Raw genomic sequence first — 23,355 nt, forward strand, 5'->3', positions numbered from 1 at the left:
GTTCATCATCTAGGAATGTTCAGTACTCTTTCTATTTATTCTGTTTCGGCTTGGGAGGCTGCAGGAGAACTGTTTTCCAGCAGAAATCATCACATTTCTGGCACATAGTTCAGGGATTCATTCTCCAAACTTGCCACATCATGAGAAAATGCCATGAGAGTTATTTTATTTTGTTGCTTTTTCCAAAGAAGGATGCATAGATCAATTAGGGCATTGAGTTTCACCCTTGGCATGACACATCGGGCACTTTTCTAATGTTATGCTTCCTTTCCAACCTGTCCTTGTTGTTTGCTTATTAAGTGTTTTAAAAGCATACAAGTACTGTACAAAAGTTAAAAGGTCAGTCTGCTGAAATAGTTTATGGTCTTGGGGAAGGGAAGAGAAGGGAGATAAAGAAAAACAGGCGGACTGCATTTATAGGCTACCGCTAGCCAAAAATTCTTAATTCTTGAGGGTACTGGCTAATCAGGGAGAAGACATTTGGAGTGGTTAAAGAAGCCATGGACCTTCCCTTAGTGGTTTGCTTATTGTGACATTTGAACCCAGCAATCTGGCTACTTCATCCACCAGGAAGCCAAGGAAACAACCCACAATTTGTTCTTGGTTTATTTATCTGATTCCTTGAAGGAGAAGCCAGACAGATTGCCATGTCTGAATGCCATGATAAGCCAACCACAGACTGGAAGTCTGTGCTTTGGTTAACCACCCCTGTTTGCAATTTGGCGATTAAAAAAACAAAACCCCTACCGTGGTCTACCATCTAACAATGTCTATCCTTTTTCTATCATCAAAGAAGGTGGTGTGCTTATTAGGGATGTGCACGTTTTCGTTTTTAAATCGTAAGTCATATGTAATTCGTAAGTTTTTTATATACAAACAGATGCTAAGATACATGAGAATAAAAACTTTAGAATCAAAACTCATCTAATACTTTTTCATTTGAATTCTGTAATGCTTGGAAGTGAGTTTTATTTTCAGAGCAAGTGAGGTGAAGCTATAAAGGCTGTCATTTCTCTTCAAATTAAGAAGAGATTTATTTATTTATTTATTTCATACGTTTGTATCCCACGCTTCTCACCCCCAGAGTGGGACTCAGGGCGGCCTCACAATCGGCAACCATTAGATGCCTAAACACAGACAATTACAATAACAATTTAGATTTAAAATAATAGCTAAAATATCAAATATAAACAAACAATTAAAATCACTCAAGTTCAAGTCATAATCCAGGTCAGTCCAGTGTCAGTCCAATAAATCATTCTTATTATTATTGCTACATTTTCTGCTCAAATTCTTGATCCCACAACTTAATTTTAAGATTTTTCCTAAAGGATAGGTGGGAGGGGGCCAATCTGATTTTATTCGGGAGGGGCTCTAACAATGAGGGAGAAAGACACCTCTGAAGTTTCCCCATTGGCACATTTACTTAACGAAAAGTAACAAAAAAGTAGTTATGTAATTTTGTAATGAATATTGAAACATTTTTTTCATTGATTGCACAGGCTAGTGCTTATATAAGGTAGAGTTTACAGTTAGATTTTATATTTTGAAGGCTGAAAAAGTAAACCCTTTAAGGTTTCTTTTTAGTTATCTAAAATTTCTTGATGTGAAATCCAAAATCATTGCATTGTGTGATAGAACTATACCAGAGTTCAGAGTAAAATGACTTTTTTTATGGGATCTGCAGGACTGCATACTTAGAGATGTAATGGAGAAAGTGTTTTTGTGCCTATTAAACCAAATGCAGGAATGAAAAGTGTAGTATCATGCTGTATGGATTGGACATTATTTCGTTACTTTGGGAACATAAACTGCATTATATCTAACTTGATTTGGCATAAAATCATCATGTGTATTAAAAGTTGATTTTATTCATAAAATAATTTTAAATTGTCCATAGAATTGAAGTGGAGGATCTAAGAGATTCCTAAAGAGACCATATTAATAAAATCTGCAGCAGGGGAGGGACGACTGCAATTCCTTCTTCCCTGTTCTGTTTTCTCCTTCGTAAATTCATAAACCAAACCCTTACGCATTTTCCTCTGATAAAGATACTTCATGGAATATGAGTTAATTTTTTTCTCATACAACACAGCCACTTTTTGCTTTATTCTGAAACTAATTTTCAGCCCCAGCATAAGTGAAGAAGGAGAAAAAGAAAGGAAAGTTAGGATGGAGGAGGCTGTGTTAAACTAGGGAGCCAGAGAGTCCTTTTGAGCCAGGGAACTAAGTTTTTCAGGGAAGGCTGGGGGCCAGCAGGCAGCTGTAGACAACCAGGAGCTTCATTGCTGAGCCAAAGCCTCTGGTTTTCCTTTCTTGCTTGATTTCCAGTCTGTACAATGACCTTTGCTCGTGTCTTGTTATTCTCCAGTGTGTTCTAATATTGCAGTTTTGTTAACATTTACTGACTACTTATACTTTCCATGCATAATTTCCTCTTCTTTTAGTGCAACGAAGTAATCCAGATTTCCTGCAGACACCTTGCCAGAGAGGCGAGCTGTTCTAACTTTAATCCACTGTCCTCTTGTTATCTGAAATAATTACAAAGAGAGAATTTTTGAGATTAGTCATTTCTTTGTGGAGTTAGCAAAAATACCCCTTTGCACTTGTTGCACTGTTTTTATGGTAAGGAAAAATATTTTATCTTAAAAGAGACTTTAAACTATTTATAATGGTCTCCTGACAGCCCCTATGACTGATATTGTGTGATGCTTTCCTTCTTTAAAAATAATATAAAGGTTTTAGTACATTCTGCAATAATTTAACTTTTAAATATATAAATATAAGGTTACATTCTTACGGTTAAATTGTTAAATTGGATTATTTCAGTACAAGCCATACATCCTAAATGACCCAGAATTGGCTTTATATATATGTAGGTATATTTTTTGTTTTGTGTTTGTGTTGGATTATCCATTGGATTTTTGCATTTATATAAATAATTCTAATTCTTTGACGTAGGAAACCAGGTTGGCAACTGTGTTTTATATGTCATTTCACCATATGGCAAAAGCCTCCTTGTTTACTTAATGGGTTTTGCAACAGTTTATCTTCAATAGCCGTCTGATTATATTATTCCTCCTTAGAATTTTACTATTTATTAACATTGGTTTTAGCCTCCCTGAATAGTATGTAAATCTAAGAACCTTAATTTTGCCTCATTTTTTCAAGCTTACTTCTGTTTATGTTTATCTGTTTTCCAGTTTAATATTATTGTAAATGAAATCACCAAAACACTTTTCTTAATGTGTTTTCGACATGTTTAGCAGCAAGAGAGTCCCCCAGAATGTTTTAAAATATATAATAAATGGAAATACGGTAGAACTGTTCTTTTTTAAACTGCTAGTAGCACTAGCTTCCTTCCCGTGCTAGTTAATGCCTAACAAAATAAGAATGTCTCTACTTTTCTAAAACCACAATCCAATAAAAGAAATGCCCTGTAAAATAAAAGAAAGCAAAATCATTTCACTCAATTGAATTTAAGTCTAGTAATTGAACAACTTAAATTTCAGCTCCTTGGAGAAATGGTTGGTGTTGACTTGGAGTCTCTAGAGTCTCTAAAGGAAGATGAGTTCATATCTGTAAGGTGACGGCCATTGAATGTTGTTCTTTATTTACTGATACGATTTTAGAATTTTTTAATACTGGTAGCCAGATGTTGTTCATTTTCATGGTTTCTGCCTTTCTGTTGAAATTGTCTGCATGCATGTGGATTTCAGTGGCTTCTCTGAAGTATGAAGCTTAAATATTTACAGTCAACAGAATCAGCATCATATATGCAACATATCCACAGCATCTTTCATTGTATGCTTAAGGAGGAGTATACTGCTGTTACACTGAAGAGTCTTGTGTACTTTAAGTTACATAACTGGATCTGTAAGCATTTCCTTTATAAAAGTGGTTTTCAACCTGTGGGTCATAGAATCATAGAATCAAAGAGTTGGAAGAGACCTCATGGGCCATCCAGTCCAACCCCCTGCCAAGAAGCAGGAATATTGCATTCAAATCACCCCTGACAGATGGCCATCCAGCCTCTGTTTAAAAGCTTCCAAAGAAGGAGCCTCCACCACACTCTGGGGCAGAGTTTTCCACTGCTGAACGGCTCTCGCAGTCAGGAAGTTCTTCCTCGTATTCAGATGGAATCTCCTCTCTTGTAGTTTGAAGCCATTGTTCCGCGTCCTAGTCTCCAAGGAAGCAGAAAACAAGCTTGCTCCCTCCTCCCCGTGGCTTCCTCTCACATATTTATACATGGCTATCATATCTCCTCTCAGCCTTCTCTTCTTCAGGCTAAACATGTCCAGCTCCTTAAGCCGCTCCTCATAGGGCTTGTTCTCCAGACCCTTGATCATTTTAGTCACCCTCCTCTGGACACATTCCAGCTTGTCAATATCTCTCTTGAATTGTGGTGCCCAGAATTGGACACAATATTCCAGATGTGGTCTAACCAAAGCGGAATAGAGGGGTAGCATTACTTCCCTAGATCTAGACACTATGCTCCTATTGATGCAGGCCAAAATCCCATTGGCTTTTTTTGCCGCCACATCACATTGTTGGCTCATGTTTAACTTGTTGTCCACGAGGACTCCAAGATCTTTTTCACACGTACTGCTCTCGAGCCAGGCATTGTCCCCCATTTTGTATCTTTGCATTTCGTTTTTCCTGCCAAAGTGGAGTATCTTGCATTTGTCACTGTTGAACTTCATTTTGTTAGTTTTGGCACATCTCTCTAATCTGTCAAGATGGTTTTGAATCCTGCTCCTGTCCTCTGAAGTATTGGCTATCCCTCCCAATTTGGTGTTGTCTGCAAACTTGATGATCATGCCTTCTAGCCCTTCATCTAAGTCATTAATAAAGATGTTGAACAGGACCGGGCCCAGGACGGAACCCTGTGGCACTCCACTTGTCACTTCTTTCCAAGATGAAGAGGAAGCATTGGTGAGCACCCTCTGGGTTCGTCCATTTAACCAATTACAGATCCACCTCACTGTAGTTTTGCCTAGCCCACATTGGACTAGTTTCCTTGCCAGAAGGTCATGGGGGATCTTGTTGAAGGCCTTACTGAAATCCAGGTACGCTACATCCACGGCATTCCCTGCATCTATCCAGCTTGTAACTCTATCAAAAAAAGAGATCAGATTAGTCTGGCATAACTTGTTTTTGATAAATCCATGTTGACTATTAGCGATGACTGCATTTGTTTCTAAGTGTTTGCAGACCACTTCCTTAACAATCTTTTCCAGAATCTTGCCTGGTATTGACGTGAGGCTGATCGGACAGTAATTGTTTGGGTCATCCTTTTTCCCTTTTTGAAGATTGGGACTACATTGGCCCTCCTCCAATCTGCTGGAACTTCTCCCGTTCTCCAAGAACTCTCAAAGATGATTGCCAATGGTTCCGAAATGACTTCCGCTAGTTCCTTCAGTACTCTTGGGTGTAGTTGATCTGGCCCTGGGGACTTGAACTCATTTAGAGCGGCCAGGTATTCCTGGACGACTTGTTTCCCAATTTGGGGTTGGATGTCCTTTAATCCCTCATCCACTCTAATCCCTCATCCACTTGTAAGATAAAGTCACCAGGTGCTTTAGCTTACAACTCCCAGAAATCCCAGCCAGTTTACCAGCTGTTAGGATTTCTGGGAGCTGAAGGCCAAAACATCTGGAAGAACCACTGATTTAGAACAAGTGACTATTTTAATTCTGCAAATGACCATTAGCATCCTCGGTGAGATAAAGAGACCTGTGCTGACCATTTCTCACAACTGATCTGTGTCAAGGCAGAAAAGTAAGGGAAGTGCTTACACCTTTGTGAACTTTAACTGCAAGAAAGTCTTGAAGCCCACTCATATCCATCAGGCCTAATTTCTGTTTGGACCTGTAAAATGGTTTCCCCCGGTATCTCTCTGATTTGATTTACAGGTGAATTTTGTGGCTGGACTTTGTTGAGGTGAGAGATCCATATTTATATACCATGGATGTAAGTTTGTATAGTTGTGTGCAGGATACAATTTCACTGCTTAAAGTAGGAAAGAACTCTGTCTTTCTCATCAAATGAGCCCTGCAAGGGCTTTACTATTGAAGTAATAGCTCTCTGTATTTTGGAAACTATTTCAACCAGAAGTCAGGAAAAGGATAGAGTTTCACTTTATAGAGAGTCCTGAAATGAAATCTTTGGCTATTTTCTAATGAGTTGTTTTTAAGTTGCAAAGCAGAAGACGGGACTTCGGATTTTAAGCTCTATCTGAACAAAAACCAGATAATGTTAGTAGTAAGAGGCTTGATTAAATGTGTGCTCTGTGTTGGTGAGATTGAAACAGCCCTTGGCAGTCAGACATTCAAACAGAGTTTACAATGCTGATCTTGCCTAACAGCCATTTTATTGCAGTGTGTGTCAAAACTGCCTTCAAAGATAGCTGTATATACATGTTTAGCCAGATATGTGTATCATTTTTGCAAGGAAGATGAATTGCTGTGTAGCTTGTGTCGTTTCACAATTAATGCAGTTGAAAAGGTACCTTCAGATGGAAAAAATGGCTTTCTTCCAGCTTCCCAAAATCAGTAATAAACAAAATGGCACACAGTTATTTTAAAAGGAAAAGAACAACTTTAACTCAGAGCTAAAAAAATATGTTGAATTTATAGGATGAGCCAGTTCTTCATACCTGTTGCTTTGATATATTACTATTGAAAATGATAATGCTGCCAAAGGCAAAAATGAGTAATATTTGGATCCATTAAAGATACCAATCTTCCCATTTCCCCATCTTTTGCTTCTGGTCTGCTTAGCTATAAACACGCAGGACATTACTGTAGTCGCTAATGTGTGTCAGATTGTTGTGATGGTCTGAAAAAGGTCCACACTATTTGTCTGTCTTCACTGGTGACAGAATACCAAATTAGGAAGATCCATGATCTGGTTCCATAAGAACTTAAGGTTAATTACTCACGTCATGTTTAAAGATTCCTCTTTGAAATAGTTTTCTTAAAAGGTTCTTCTTCAGAAAAGAGAGTTGATTACTGTACATGTTTCTTGTTTGGGCTGAAGGTGATGTGATTGTTAACCGAGATATCCTACATACATGTTCAGTAAACAAATAATGCCTGAAGGTTTAGCAGTTATACAATATATTTGAGAGCAAACAATTAAATCTTGATGCAAGTAATACTGCTGTTTCTGATAAAATATGAAAACATTCACTTTTCTCGGAGCTATCCTTCTTCCTATTTTCTCTCACAACAATGACATTGGCAGTTTTTAGACCAGTGGTTCCCACCCCCCCCCCTTTTTTTTTTTTTACCAGGGACCACTCTCCAACATAATATCAAAAGGGTTACGAATCAGTTTTTGGTCAGAAAATTACATTGGATAGACCACATCAGCTCTAGTTTCTGATAACAGAACACATGCCATCCAGTAGTTGCCATCTGTTTGCCCACAGAAAACCATATTTAATAATCTAGAGCTGATGTAATATTAATCTTTTGTGGATAGTCAGCCTCTCCCCTCCCAACATCCCCATTGCCTCAGCACTATAAGAAATTTTCACAAGACCAGTTGCTCTTGTTGCCACATGGTTTCAAGGCAACGGTGTAGTAATGGTGAGGCTGCAGGCCATATTTTTGTTTTTTGGGGACCACAGGTTGGGAACCACTGTTTTAAACATTAGTTTTCACTCCCATTGCATCTAGCTATAAACCTAGCCAGATTCCAGTCTGCTGAGAAAATGTGGCATGCCCCATCATCCAGTATACAAAGACACAAAGTAAGTGCAAACATGGTTAAATACATGGTAGAATCCATGATGCTGACAAATACATTATATGTAGACTACAGCCACCTTAACCTATCATGCACATGGTCAGTGGTTCTCTTTGTTGCATAGCTGTCATTGAAAATAGGTTCCATATGTAAAATCCTGAAAAAAATATAATCCGTGTTGTAGATTTAGTTGTCCCATTGCTGATAAGCTGGAATACTTCTGTTTTAGTCTAGCTGCTAATGGCAGATCTAGTAAAATATGTGCATGATGTATACTGAATTATAAACCCCTTGAGTTCTTATGAATACAAGTTAATCGTACTTTTACTAGAGGAAAATGTGAAAATAACTTTATGCTATGCTTAGCAAGTTAACACATTATTGAGAAAATTAGCTTTTGAAACCCAGCAGACTCCTGGCAGCCATCAGAAAACAGCTCCTGGATGTAGCTGACAGAGGAACCTTAAGGAGAGGAATTGTTGCACATACTGTATGTGCTGAAATTTTCCTTTAAAAAGCAGGTGCTCTCTTTCCACTAACAAGAAATAGGAAATCCTCTTGGGTGTCTGAAGCAGCTTATTGCTGGAATCAAGCTATTCTAAAACATTTCAGCTGATTGCTAACGGTTCTTAGCTTAACGTTACATATAAACGGTCCAGTTAAAGCAGTGCTATTTTACTAATGCAAACCAGTTTTCCCCATTTTTGTGAAACATTGCATTATTGTGAAGACTTCCCTTCTTGATTCATTTGTCAATATTTTCCTCCTTTATTCATCAGGTATAAAGTGAAGATTTCTTCTGGAAAGCTAATTATGAGAAGGAAACTAGTTTCTAGGTTCTAAATCTTTGCACACTTTCAGTTGCTGTGACCATAAAGTTTCTCTTTTATAGATAGTTTTGCCTTGTCTTACTATAATATTGACTTTTAAATGTGTTTCTTAGGTAGATATAAAGAGTGAAATAGTGCTGATATAAAGTTGACTTTACACATGCATGCGTACCAAGATTGTTTACTTTGGCTCTTCTCCTGTCCCAGTGCTTCATTTTTTTAAAATGGCCATAATGTGATTGATTCAACAAGAGCATAAATTTTAAATGTTCTCATCTGCATTGTGCTATTGGTAAGAATGGGAGGAATTAAAAAAAGGAATATATCAAGGAATAATATTTCTCTGAATCCTATATCTGTATCTGAATTAATGTTATTTTATTAGGGATAGTGGAAGATTGTTTGCTGTCTGACATACATTATCAATATTATAGAGATACATATACAAAATGTTTACAAATGGGGCATTTACCTTATATTCTGGAATCTTACAGATGTTCAGCAAACATTCTCACAAATCTTTCTGTGTTGTTATTCTTCAAGCATTAGAAGGTCTGTTCTAATGATCTAAGAAGAAAATATGCTGTACAGGTTGTTCCTCTGTGGAATGCTTAACTTGTTAAAACATGCTGTGCTTATGAAAAAAAATTAAAGAATAATAAATTATTGTTGATTAGCTTGTCTTTCCTGCTTTTTAAAAAAGGGCTTTATTTCTGATTTTTCTTTAGACTCTTTGGCAGGTTGTTAATGTTGCCGAACTGGTATCTAACTGCCATAAGGCCTCTTGGTTGTAACTGCATAGGATGTAAACTGCAAATAGCAGGGTGGTTAAGTTGGCCAAGTTCCAGAAATGTCCAGCTTCATCTGTGTGCGTTTGGACAGATCCAACCAAAGGATAAAGTAGGGCAGTACAGGTGTTTTTCAATTGTAGTTTCAATAATCTTTCACCAGTGGTTATGCTGGCTTGATAGGATAGGATCTGTAAAAGCAAAACATCTAGTGGCTTCATCGACCACTCCTGGCATAAACTGATCAACCCTTCTCCTCCACTATTAACTGTAATATGACATTTCTAAAGGGGTAGTTCATAAGTGTTTTTGTTTTGTTTAACAAATTTTGTTTAGCACAATTATTGTACCCTACAGATGCATCTTGTAAAGTTACTTACATTGCATGAATTCTATGCCAAATAAAATGTGTTAGCCTAGATAGGCATAGTTAAAGCAATGGTATTCCCCATATAACCTATGGGTATGAGAGCTGGACCATAAGAAAGGCTGAGTGAAGGAAGATAGATACTTTTGAACTGTGGTGTTGGAGGAAAATTCTGAGAGTGCCTTGGACCACAAAAAGATCAAACCAGTCCATTCTTCAGGAAATAATGCCCGGCTGCTTACTGGAGGGAAGGATATGGTGGAGGTAATTGGGGGGGGGGGGGGGGTTGTTGGGTGATACATAACTAAGGAATGTATAGAATGTCAGTTAAGAAATATTTACTCTTGGAATAATGTTTATTGAAATAAGCCCTGTATGGCAAAATTTTTATTGATTGTTGGGATGTATCAAAATAAAATTTAAAAAAAACTGGAGGGAAGGATATTAGAGGCAAAGATAAAGTACTTTGGCCACATAATGAGAAAAGATGAAAGTTTGGAGAAGATAATTATGCTGGGGAAAATGGAAGTTAAAAAAGAGGGGCCAACCAAGGGCAAGAAGTTATCCTTGAAGTGTCTGGCTTGACCTTGAAGGAGCTGGGGGTGGCGATGGCCAACAGGAAGCTTTGGTGTGGGCTGGTCCATGAGGTCACAAAGAGTTGGAAGTGGTTGAACAAATAAACAACAACAAGCCTTTTCAGTACCCCCCTAAGGTACTCCAAGGGGGGCATCAGGGACACTTGAGTCTTCTTCATTCTTCATTTTAGTATGACGACTGACCACTGTAGTTTTAAATATATGTGCTTTTTAAATGTTTTATTGTAATGTGTATTTTGATATTTTACCGATTGTATGTGTTTTTATGGTTGGAAACCGGGCTGAGTCCCTCTTATGAGGTGAGAAGCTCGGTATATAAAACTTTGAAATAAATGAAATAAATTCCTGAAGTTCTTAATTATGGTTTCAAAAAAATCTTGTAGCACACCCCAGTTCTTACTGATTTTATCAGCCCTGCTGACTTTTTTTTGCCTGTGTAATGTGTATGTATAATGAATTGCAAGATTGTGTTCTTGTTGATTATAACCACAAGGACTGATTATATAGGGCTAGGTTTCCAGATCTCTTTCAATATCAGCCGGATATTGAAATATCATTTCAGATAATACTTCGTCAAGTTCACACAGCAACTTTCTTTAAAATGTGTGTTAGACAAATAGGTATTGGAAAAGGCGTGTGTGGCGTTTATATACTTATTAAAGTTGATTGGTTGTAACGTCCTAATGAAAACTTTCCAAAATTTGTGCACTGTGTTCCTAATGTTGTTATATATCCTTCCATTCAGTTCTGTGTTTACTCCCTTTTTTCCTGCTTGGGAATCTTCTTAAGAGTTAACACAACTGCTGGTGCATTTTTCAGTTGTATGGCACACATCTTTGTAGTAACAGGTTAAAATGCTTAACATAATTGGGTCATATTATTTGGAATACAAAGCTATCAAGCAAAAGAACATGTGACATTTTATGGCAACATTATTATGATGAGTTGTTGAAGGCTTTCATGGCCGGAATCACTGGGTTGCTGTCAGTTTTCCAGGCTGTATGGCCAGGCTCCAGAAGCATTCTCTCCTGGGCGAGACGTCAGGAGAGAATGCTTCTGGAACATGGCCATACAGCCCAGAAAACTCACAACAACCCATTATTATGATGGCTCTGTGAAATCTCTGCTCAGTGTCTTCTGAGATTACAAGCTGCCTTGGTAAAAAAAAAATACTATGGCCCATAGATAAACAATCCAGCATGCAAACTATGTTGAATAGTCATTAAATATTTAATTTTCTGTATTTCACCTTATGCTTTGTATTCATGATCTATGCTAGAGTCCTCATAATGGGTCGGCAAGTTATCCTTGTATTAAGAGAGGCTCCTTCCTAAACTTAAATAGCTCATTCTGTGATGTAGTGGCCACCTCGTCTTTGGGACTGAAGTGAGAAGTGGAAATAAAAAATGTGCACTGGATCTGATTATTGAAGGAAAGCGTCCAATAGAAAGCCAGTTACCATGAAACAATAATATGTATCCTGACAGTTTAAGACCTCATGTATGAACTGCTACTGAGGTGATTTTAGTCTTTTTAAAATATGAAGAGATTGAGGAGGGATGAAAACAAAACAAGGGCTTGATGTTCCACCACTGGGGTACTTTCACATTGGAAGCATTTACTTATTCAGTGGTGGGACTGAGGACTGGTGTTTGAGAAAGGTGGCAGGGTGAAGACCAAGCAAGTTTATATGCCCTGAAGTTGCATCTGAGTTGGGACATTCAAGCTCCTGGATGGGAGGCGAGAAGAAATTTTTTGACTCAGAACTGCTGTTGGATTTGCTGCCTGTAGAGGAATGCCTCAGGGGGGCTTTCTATTGTCTCCCCCTCCCTGTGCGTCTGCTGCTCTGTTTAAAATATTATCACTGTGGGGCCAGCAAGAGAGAATGTATGTATGTGGGAGGGAGGACTGACAGATTTAATAAGGGATAAATAATATTTCCAGCTGGAATCTGGCACTGTAATCCATCACCTTTGGCCAAGTCACCCTGACAGACGTGGCTTTGGCTGTAGTCTATGTACTGGATCTATGTGTGACCCATGAAAAGGTAAACTAAATGTTGTAGTGAGTCATTGCATTTTTTTTTCCAAAGCACATTACACGTTCTCCATTGTGCAAGGTCATGACAGTACCAGCTGTGTCTCATGGCAAAAGCCGTACCCAGGAATAGAAAAGTAATCTTGATAAATCTGAGCTCCTGGTGTGGAAGTTGCCTTGTTGCTTGCTCCCTTATCAGCTTCTAACCTTCCCATTAGGAATATAAAAGTATTAATGTGCCTAATCTGCAGTCTAGAAGTGGCACTTCAGCATGAATTCTTTTGACACAGCCCTAAATATTATCCAGAGCATGGAAAAGTTACTCTTCTGACAACAGCTCTTCTAGTTGGTCTTGATACCAACTTATGGTCTTGGTACCAACTGTAAACCGTCCCGAGTCGCCTGCGGGCTGAGAGGGACGGTATATAAATGCAGCAAATAAATAAATAAATAATCTGCAGTGAACATATTGGCTTGGGGAGTCTGGAAATTGTTTAAGTTTTGAAAAGTAACTTTAAGTTTTGAAGGAAACTTAAGACCATAAAAAACTCAGTAATCCTCTGACAACTACTGTTCCTAATTAAAAGTTTTATACTGCATTGTAAACATCATATTGAGAGAGAACTTAGTCTTTAATCACTGTAATTAGCCATCTAATTAGAACTATTGGATCTGGGGGCTAAATCATTATTGTAATTAATATCCAGTGCTTTAGTCACTACTAAAACGCTTCCAGCTAGAATAGTGGTTCCCAACCTTTGGTCCGTGGGCCAACAGTGATCTGCAAGACCTAAAATATGGTCTGAGGCCTCACCGTTACTACACTGTTTCAATGAGAGCGACTGGTCTTGCGAAACCCTTTTATAGTGCCGAGGCTTATTAAAAAAGGTTTTCTGTGGGCAAGCAGATGGCGGCTACTGGGTGGCATATGTCCTGTATCAGAAACTAGAGCTGAAGAAGTCTATCCAATGTAATTTTCTGAATCAGCACACCAAGTAACCAAACCAAATCTAAAGTTGACCAAAAACTGATTCATAACCCTTTTGGTACTAATGTTGGAGAGTGATTGGAGAGTGATCCCTGGTCAAGTGGTCTCTGGTCAAAAAAAAGGTTGGAAATTACCGAGCTAGACAAAAAACAAGAAAGAAGGGGCTTTAACAGTTATATTTCTGCATTATTTTGAAGGTGTGCTTCATTCCTTCTCAACTAAATAAAACTATCATTTAACACAAAGCATTTTTGTACAGTTACGCTTGTACTCCATCTCCCATGGTAGCACTTGTTCTAACTTCTCTTAAGCAAAGTTATGGTGGGAAACACCAAGTCAGCTTTTAAACGAACTCTACTTTTCCAACTCAGAGATGGAGGACTATCTCACACTACTTACCTTTGTGTTTGGGGCTGATCAACAAAATCGTTTTGTTCATCTTTGTGTTTCTTTAAAGAAAAGAAAGTTGTAAATAATGATGACTGCTTAATGTTTACGACTTTATACAACAAAAAGCAATTAATCTGTGTCACTGTTTTTCAGGCTGTCATTTTATTCTGGGCACTCTTCGTTCTCCATGTATTGCATGCTGTTCCTAGCAGTAAGTATATTTTTCTGTCTTTTATGGAGTTAAAGGGAAGGGAAAAATCTGTTTGTATTTCATAGCATGAAAGCTGAAACATTTGCTGCCTCAGCATTTCATTTGGGCTGTTTGTACAAGAGAAACATTAAATAAAAAAAAGGTTTGGATGGGGCGGAGTGTTTGCTCTGAGATAATCCGACTCAAGGTTGGAATGTTTTGCCACTGCAAGTCACGTTATCTTGCTCAGAATTGTTCTGTGTGTTTGTGGGTCAAAAATACATCGTTAAGAAGATAATAAAGATTTCTGGTCTGCATTTTGACTTCTTTTATGTTCTGTTCCTCATTTCAGACTGGTAACGAGTTTGGAAAACAGGCTACTGAGATGTTAACAGCACATAAGTGAATGAAAAGGGAGAGCTAACTGTTAAACACGCAGATTGATTGGCACTGAATCTGTGTTAACGTTGTAAGACCAGCTTCATTGCTGACATCCCTCCCTGCACAAATAGAGAGTGTAAACCTTGTTACATTTTATAAGATGCAAGGAAGCATCCTTGCATGTTTTGATACCAAAGGCATCCTTGGAAGGACATTGTGGTGAAAGAAAGAAAAAATAATTTTATATCATCTTTGAGTCTAAATGAATTATTTTAGTGTGAGCTTTTGAAGCACTTCATTCTATTACTTCAGATACCATAATGATGTTCAATATTAAGCTACGGGTGTGGGGGTGGGATCAGAGCATGGGGTAATGGGATTCAAAGAGATGCAACTCATGACTGCAAATAAACTTGTAAAGAGCTGTCTAAGATGATAAAGTGAGTTAGTCATGTTAGCAATGGTACAAGTGCCTGATTTCTAAATTGTGTTCCTGATATGAAAGGCATCATTGGAAAGAAATCTGGGCAGTTGTCTGCTCTGCCAAGTATAGTTGAGACACCCCTGGAAAGAGGTCCATTCACACAAAAGAGGCATTTGTCTAAATCTTAGCCATTCAAAGGAGAACAGTGGGTCAAGATCCCTAAGTCTCTCCCTTTCTTCCTTCCTTCTCTTTCATAGACGATTCTGAATAGTTTTGAAGACATCTTGTGGATTTAGTATATTCTAGGAAGCTTAATACATTTTAAAACATTGTGATTTTATTTTGTACAGAAATACGTCTTGCTGGAGAGTTGGGAAGATATTCAATGTTTTAAATACTTAATACTTGTACATATTGTATGCTTCACAAGTTTTGGTACTTGTGTATCTGGCCACAAGATCCATTGGTAATAAATGCAATAAATTTTAAGAGTGTTTCAACTCCCTGCATCGTAACAAGTCTGGCTTTCTAGCTTATAGTGACATTTATGATACTCAATTTTTTATTATTTTTATTTTGGGCATTCATTTAGTGCAGTCTGATTCCTCACCTGAAATTAGATCCCTTGTTTTTGTTCTTGTCTCTCACAAACTCTGTGGATCCATGGTATTTTCTCTGGAGTGATGTTTTTGATCATGAACAGTGTCAGTACTAACAGTGGTGTCTGCCAACTTTGTCTGATTCACCTTGTGTTAAAAGAACTGTGCTGTGAAGCTGTCTTACACATCCATGGGCCATCTAGTCTGATATTGGCTCCTCTGCCTGGCAGCTGCTCTCTAATGCAGAGATATTTCCTGGCATTACTACTGTAACATCTTCCAACTGGAAAGACTTGGGATTGAATTTGGAACCCTTCCGCATGCAAACGTGCTCCAGCGGTGAGCTGTTGGTCAGGACCTTCAATGCAAGGAGTGCTATGTGCTTTCTCACTCACTCTGGGGGTTTACTTAATAATTGTGTAGTCTTTGCAATTCCAAGAAAGATAGATAGATGCTGTATTGGTCTACTGGGATAGTCCCAAATCTGAAATTCACAGGTGGGCAGCATTTTTAGCCAAATTAAATATAAACTCTCAAAATATGCAGTGTTTTCTTGTTTAGGTCTCCAAATCTTTTTTCCGTTCTAGATGATAAAAAATGAGGAGGGGGAGAATCACACGAGACTCCAAAATGTTTTGGCTAGGTGTGCTAAGTTGTGGAGGGCTGTAGTTAAAATTAGTCCCAAGAGAGGGATTAAAGGCTTGAGAAGTCAGACAGTTATGCAGGCATGATGATCTCTCGCCATCCCCACTGGGAAGAAGGCAGACAGTAGGCTGGTTTACCTTTTTTGGAAATACTCTGTGGTATCATTCAGTGAAGTAGCTGGAAGAAAAGCCTTCTCAAATTCAGAAAAGCCATGAAAAAGCTCTGAAAAAACAAACACTTATAATGTTGTAGGAAAAAAGACATGCTTTGGTATAGCATTAGAAACCCAGCAATGAAAAGGAAGGCAACTCTAGTCTTGGTGCCATTACTGAAAAGGATCTGTCCTAGGTAGCTGTACCTTCTCTTTTTACATAACAGAGCAGCACTTTAGGCTTTAGATCCTGGTTCTCTAATCATTTACTGTAGTGGGATGGGCATAATACTATATTGTAGACCAGCTCTCTTCAACCTGCAATTTTTTTGCAGATATCATTCTCTGCCACCAGTATAGGAGCAATGTGAGATATAGTGTGGCACCTAGTTGAGAAAGGCAGCAGTATAAAGACAGTAACATTTTTTTAAAAAACCCCTCAAAGTTGCTTTGTTTTAGAATCCTGGAAAAACATGTATAGCTTTAGGGAAGTACACTATGTGATCATTTACTTTTTGCTTGTCTGTTTTCCCCAGTCCTCTCCCTATCACATTAGCTTGCCATCCGCTAGTGTAATGAGATTGCCAACTGACTGTACAGTGTGCTCCAGTGGGTTTCCCCCCCCTTAGATAAATGTTAGAATTAACAGTGAGACAGCAACTGGCAGTTTAGCAGTGTATTCTAGTGATAGCGTAGTATACGTGTTTGACTCCCTCCCTTGGCTACCATTGTATTCAGGATGAGCGCCCTGGTTCTCAACCTATAGGTCCCCAGATGTTTTGGCTTTCAAATCCCAGAAATCCTAACAGCTGGTAAACTGACTGGGATTTCTGGGAGTTGTAGGTCAACACACCTGGGGGGGGGGGGGACCCAAAGGATGAGAACAACTAAACTAGAGAGAACCTCGAAAATGTCTGTGTAATTTGTCTCTGTTTGGAAAACTTAATGAGTTAGTGGTTGTGTCATGTGCTGTGAAGGTCTTTGCCCGATGGGTGGTTTTGTCTGTTCTGACAATTTGCTATTTACAGGATGCAGATGTTCAGGTCTGTCTCCCTGCATTGACATTTCAGGGCTCCCTACTTTCCCACGTGGCAATATAGAGTTCTGCTACTGGCCCTAGGTCAAGTCTGATGCCTCTGATAACCTTTTTGAAATGTTCTTTCCGACCAGCTTCATCTTGCCTTTTGCACGCTCAACCCCAGCTGCAGTTGTGCGCTGCTCTTAACTCTCCAGTTACTAACATGTGGCATTACTCACACCGTCTGCATTAATCAGAACCAGACGCTTAAAACTTTGGCCTCTTGAGGGCTGGAGGAATCTGACGTATGCCTGGTGCAACCAACTGTGCATGCATACAAAAACAAAAAAGGCAGGCGAAAAAGGATATGGTAGTGGAATTGGCCAGCCACATTGACAACTAGATTACAACTCTGTAGAAACCAATGGAGCCCCAGCTTCCCCTCAATCCCTATCAGTCTTGATTTTAAACTGTTCTCTTCAACTTCCTCTAGACTGTAAGAAGGTGAAGCTTGTTTTCAGTCTTGCCGTGTTTGCTCTGGCCCACAAGAAGATGCCACAGCTTGTCAGTTACTTACAGCAACTTGCTGAACCACAAACCTAGGACTGTAACGGCCACTGTCTGTCTCGGTGTTGTAATTCCTGTGGGGAATGCTTACTTTTCCTTCCCTTTCTTTCCAGAGACCCTGCTATATAAGCAGCACAGGCCTGCTGGGTGGCCTTGAAAAGCTGGACAGTGATGGGGAAATTACTTGACTGGATTAAAACTCCCAGAATCGACCCCATCGGAACAGTCACTAGACTTGCTGGCTAAGGGATTTGGGGATTGTAGTTCCAGTGACCCATTTCTATTCTCTGTGTCTCCAAGAATAGACATAGAAATGGACATTGGGACTCTGGGTCACTTTTCTTCAAGAGCATCATTTTGGATGGAATTGTGCCCAAATTTCTCCCTATGAGTGTTTTCTCAGTCCTTACCACTAGTTAGAAGAAGAATCTAGAGAACTGTAAATGGAGTTTAGAATGTTTTATTTTTCTGGAGCCTTTTTCAGTGCAACGAACTCTTGGATAAATGCAGTGATTAACTTGTAATATCTGCCTGACCTCTGTGCTCTTTACAGAGTAGCATTGGTTATATTGACTAGTCATCCTTTCTTTAGTCCCCTCAACTTTAGGTTGCCCTTTCTAGAACTCTGTATGTTTGGCCAAGAAAGCCATTGCTGTTTCTGTTGGTTGTGTAAGCTTTGTACCAAATTCATTTTTCCCATCCTGTGTGGAGATGTCAGAAACATGCATTTCCTCCCCAGCAAACAAAAGTTTCTGGTTGTTTAGTTCAGGAAATGATCCCACAAAACTCTAAATACTGAATATGTAACACTGCAGTTGAGTATTGCAGTGGATCAGATAAGTTTGTTATGCTACTAACATCCTTAAATTTGATTAACTGCAATTTCAGATGGGTATCTGTGTACAATTCAGAAGACAGATGATCCCTGCTCAGATACTAGGAAGGAAAGGGAATCCTGCTCCTACAGGTTCAGATTAAGCTACCAATCAAAAAATTCTCAGTTCTAGTCTTGCCTTGAAATGGGAGGAGAATCATTCAGTCTGCCAAATGTTGCTGGACTTGCAACCACAATCAGTCCTAGCCATTATAGCCAATGGGAAATGTTAAAAACTGAAGCCCATCAACATCTGGAAGTCCTGATTATTCCCACCCTTGCCTTACCGTAAGAATGGGGAACCTCTTCAAGCCTGAGATTGAATTACATTTCAGTGGCAGAGTTGCTCGAAGACAAGAACATTTGTTGTTTATTCGTTAAGTCACTTCCAACTCTTCATGACCTCATGGACCAGCCCTTGCCAGAGCTCTGTGTCGGCCGTTGTCACCCCAGCTCCTTCAAGGTCAAGCCAGTCACTTCAAGGATAACATTAATCCATCCATCTTGCTCTTGGTCAGCCCCTCTTCCTTTTTCCTTCCATTTTCCCCAGCATCATTATCTTCTCCAAGCTTTCCTGTCTTCTCATTATGTGGCCAAAGTACTTAATCTTTGCCTCTAATATCCTACCTTCCAGTGAGCAGTTGAGCATTATTTCTTGGAGTATGGACTGGTTTGATCTTCTTGCGGTCCAAGGCACTCTCAGAATTTTCCTCCAGCACCACAGTTCAAAAAAGCATCTTTCTTCCTTCACTCAGACTTCCTTATGGTCCAGCTCTTGCATCTGTAGGTGACTATGGGGAATACCATTGCTTTAACTATGTGGACCTTTGTTGCCAGTGTGATGTCTCTACTCTTAACTATTTTATGGAGATTGGCCATTGGTCTCCTCCCAATCAGTAAACATCTTCTGATTTCCTGGCTGCAGTCTGCGTCTGCAGTAATCTCTTCACACCTAGAAATACAAAGTCTGTCACTGCCTCTTATGTTTTCTGCCTCTGTTTGCGTTATCAATCAGTCTGGTTGCCATAGTCTTGGGGTTTTTTGATGTTTAACTATAACCCAGCTTTTGCACTTTCTTCTTTCACTTTTGTTAGAAGGCTCCTCAGGCCCTCCTCACTTTCAGCCATCAAAGTGTATTCTAGAATACAGAAGTGTTTTCTAGAATAAAGTTCTTCGTGCCTATGCTTTAGGGAGAAAAGCCTGTTAGAAAGAGGGAAAAGGCATACAAGGTAGGAAACCACAAAGCATTGGTGTAATGGTGAAGGGGACATGATATTTTGGAGAAGCCCAGTAAACACTTTTGGTCCCAGAATTCTTTCTAAGACAAACTGCTTTCTCTGAATTCTTCATCAGCAATTTGAGAAGATATTGGTCTTCCTTTCTCACAAGATCATTGTAAGAATTACATAGGTTTGTTTGTGACATTTTGAGGAACACAATGGCTGCCATCCTGTTAGTGAATTATGGTGGTGTAAGTCCAACTTACACCATAATAATTCACTTTTGTTGTTATGGCTATCTTGACCCTGCAGTGAGCCAAAATCTGCCACAAAGCCCATATTTTCCTTCCCTTAAGGTCTTTCGCTCCCCATGACCATATCCTGGCAGCAGAGAATGTCCAGCTGTTTTCCTATAGCTGGATTCACAGCAATGACGTCATCCACAGAGGCCACAGGAGATTCCAGAGGATGCCTGTCACTGTTAGTCTCTGCCTAATTCTTACTTTCTTTACAGGGAGGGGCAGATTGAATTCATTCATCCTTCAGTCCGTTCTGTTACTGGCTGATTTTTCTAGAGCTCGTCTTTCTTACTACTCCTTGTCTTCATCATCCAGGAAATAGCCGTGGTGGTGGTGCGGACATGACTAGACTTAATGTCAGGGGAAACCTTTACCTTTAAAAAGATTTGCATATCTGCAACTCGTAATCAAAATGAGATTGTGTGTCAAATAATTGAAAACCTGAAATCAATTTTTGTCATGTTGAAATAATAATAATAATAATAATAATAATAATAATAATAATAATAATATTTATTTGTATCCCACACCATCTCCCCAAGGGGACACGGGGCAGCTCACAAAAAGCAGTCAATAGTGCAACAATATGCAAAATACAGCAAGGTAAATAGAGACATAAATCAGTAAGTTCACCTAACAAATTTACATAAAACAACATATAAAACCCCCACTACTTTAAAAGATTCAGTAAACTACAGCGAAGGCTGCGGATATAAGCAGACTTGACATCAGATTCCATTAATACTTGAAGGACATGGCACATATTTCCATTTCTTTGAAAATACAGCAAGGATGGAGCAGGGCACAAAAAAAGGACATTGGACAGAAATGAGATATTTTACCAAAAATGAGATCTTTTACCATTTCTTTTTGCCCCCATTTTGTTTTAGAAAATCAGGTTTGTCCCAGACTACTGGGTGAACACTGTCAAGAGTCTCCAATGTTGCTCAGTCTTCGATTAGAAACAGCACCTTATAATTTCCAGACACATGAATGCCACACTAAAAGGACAGGGAATATTTGTATGCGAAGGATCTTATTTTGGCTATTTAATATTTTTACTGAGTGATACATTCTTTCTAGATAACAGAATATTTATGTGACTATTCCCATTGAACTGAGCATGGATGGTATGCTTTGGGAATATTGAAGGTTGCCAAGTAACAAGTGGGGAATGTTTTAACCCAGTGAGCTAATGATAGCACCCTTCCCTCCCTTCTGCTGCCTTCCAGGGTGCAACAGGCAAGGGGTTGCTTGTTCTTGGAGCGAGCTGAAAGAAGGCATGATTCATACTCATGCACATTCCTCTATGGACAGTTGAGGGAATGTTGTCTGTTTTTGGCTGGTGAACTAGGGCTATAAAATTTATTTATTTATTTATTTATTTATTTAAAGCATTTATATTCTGCCCTTCTCACCCCAAAGAGGACTCAGGGCAGAGCACAGCATATGTACGGCAAACATTCGATGCCGGAACAAGAATTCATTATATGCATACATAAACATTAAAAACATTTAATGTTTATAAAAACTGTTTATAACCATCTTGGTCATCTGCGCCAAATCTAAATGGCTGAATAATAGTTGTTAATGAGTAAAACAAATGAGTCTTAAGCTTAAAAAGTGGTTTAAAATGTGGATTTTGGTGTCTTCTCTGTTTTTGTTTGGAATCTCAGTTCTGGTTTGCTGGGCAGCTGACCTGACTCTCACTGACTCAGGAATGGAAAGATTTACTTGATGAGGAAATGGGACAGTCTTTGCTTATGAATATGCAGCTGTTACTTTGTCTTTAGTATTTGCCATTCACTGAAAATGGACTGTTTTTCCTCCACTCCTCTCCCACTTGGGGAGAATAAAAGTGACACAGAAATGGTTTGTGAATTTTGTTGGGCAAAGTTAGGAGAATCACACAGGAGTCAGGGCTGTACACTTTCAGATAGCTTTCCCAGAAGATGTCAGTCAGCAAGTTATTTCCAGAATAGCAGTTCCTATTGGACCAAATACTTCACAGGGCAGTTGACTGCATAACCTAAACCTTTCTGGCAGTACTTTATATGGTCTTTTCGATCAACGGAATGCCTTGTACTATGAAATTCCTTAAGAGATGCTTTAAACTTCAAATAAACATGCATACGCCTTACTCTGGGGGCAGTGTTATCAATATGTTATCATGAAGGTTGCTTTTTTTCATTGAGATGGATAATCTATTTGTTTTATACTAAAGCATAATATTAATCAAGTCTGTTGTTTTATCCTGTGTTGTGTTTTTGTTCCTCCAAGTCAATCTCAGCATATGGTGGCCCCATGAATTTCAGTGTTTTCTTAGGCAAAAAAAATGCTGCGTTTTTTTTGTCAGTTTCTGTCTGTGAAATACAGCCTACAGCACTTGGTATGTCTTTGTAGTCTTCCATCCAAGTATTAAGCAGGGTTGACCCTGCTTAAGTTCTATGATCAGACAGGATCCAATGCTGTTAGATTATTTAAGGCTGTTGTTTATATCTTGGCATTCAAATATTTGTATGTATAATTTGGCCTTGCCTCCTCACAGTGTCCAGAGGTTGGTAGCCCACTATTTTTACTGACTAAGCAATTGGTGGCATATCAACACTATTGGAATAGGAAAGGAAAGAGATCGAAAAGTTTTCTGTGATTCACAGAAATGGATTTTCTGCATCTACACAGTGTGTTGTTTGGAATGTTATAGAACTATTACGAAGTATTTGGGTGGGCAACCTGCCCTTCCCCCTCATGCCATACTGGCACTCTTCCTGCCTTAAGCCTCAGTAACTTTTCATCTGCCGCAGCATCCGTGTCAATTAGCGCCTTCTGAGTGTTTCTGTAATTCTGACTATCTTTTGGATTGGCCTGGCTTTTGAATATCTCTGTTTTGGCTTATCATTATGTTATATATATATATCTCATCTTGACAGGATTATATTTATTATTTCTGCCATCATTTTTCTGGTGTGTTTTGCTGCTCCTGCTTTGCTGGAGTATCTTATCATTTTAAGACCTCTTCAGCATCCTTGCAGTGCTGTGTCTCCTGCAGAAGGAAGATGTATAAAAGAGATAGGTACTTTAATCCGTCCACTTTAACTGACTGGACATACTGTATACTCTCTTACATGGCTGTGATATCGATGCAGAAAATTCTGCCACATTTCCCAAAGCCATCAATGTACTAAAGGAAGTGTGACTATAAAAATTATTTTTTAAAAATACTTTGTCATTGCAGA

At 38.9% G+C, this 23,355-nt stretch overlaps 1 protein-coding gene across 2 annotated transcripts in view; it reads left to right on the forward strand.

Moving 5' to 3' along the window:
* The window catches only part of PLPP1 (phospholipid phosphatase 1), a 90,172-nt gene that overhangs the window by 52,596 nt on the left and 14,221 nt on the right, over positions 1 to 23,355 (forward strand). For both annotated transcript variants that reach the window (XM_060761494.2, XM_060761495.2), the window contains exon 4: positions 13,905 to 13,962. In XM_060761494.2, the coding sequence (XP_060617477.1) occupies positions 13,905 to 13,962 (58 nt within the window). The remainder of the gene's footprint in view (positions 1 to 13,904; positions 13,963 to 23,355) is intronic.

This window comes from Anolis sagrei, chromosome 2 (assembly GCF_037176765.1).
Source record: "Anolis sagrei isolate rAnoSag1 chromosome 2, rAnoSag1.mat, whole genome shotgun sequence".
Classification (NCBI taxonomy): Eukaryota; Metazoa; Chordata; class Lepidosauria; order Squamata; family Dactyloidae; genus Anolis; species Anolis sagrei.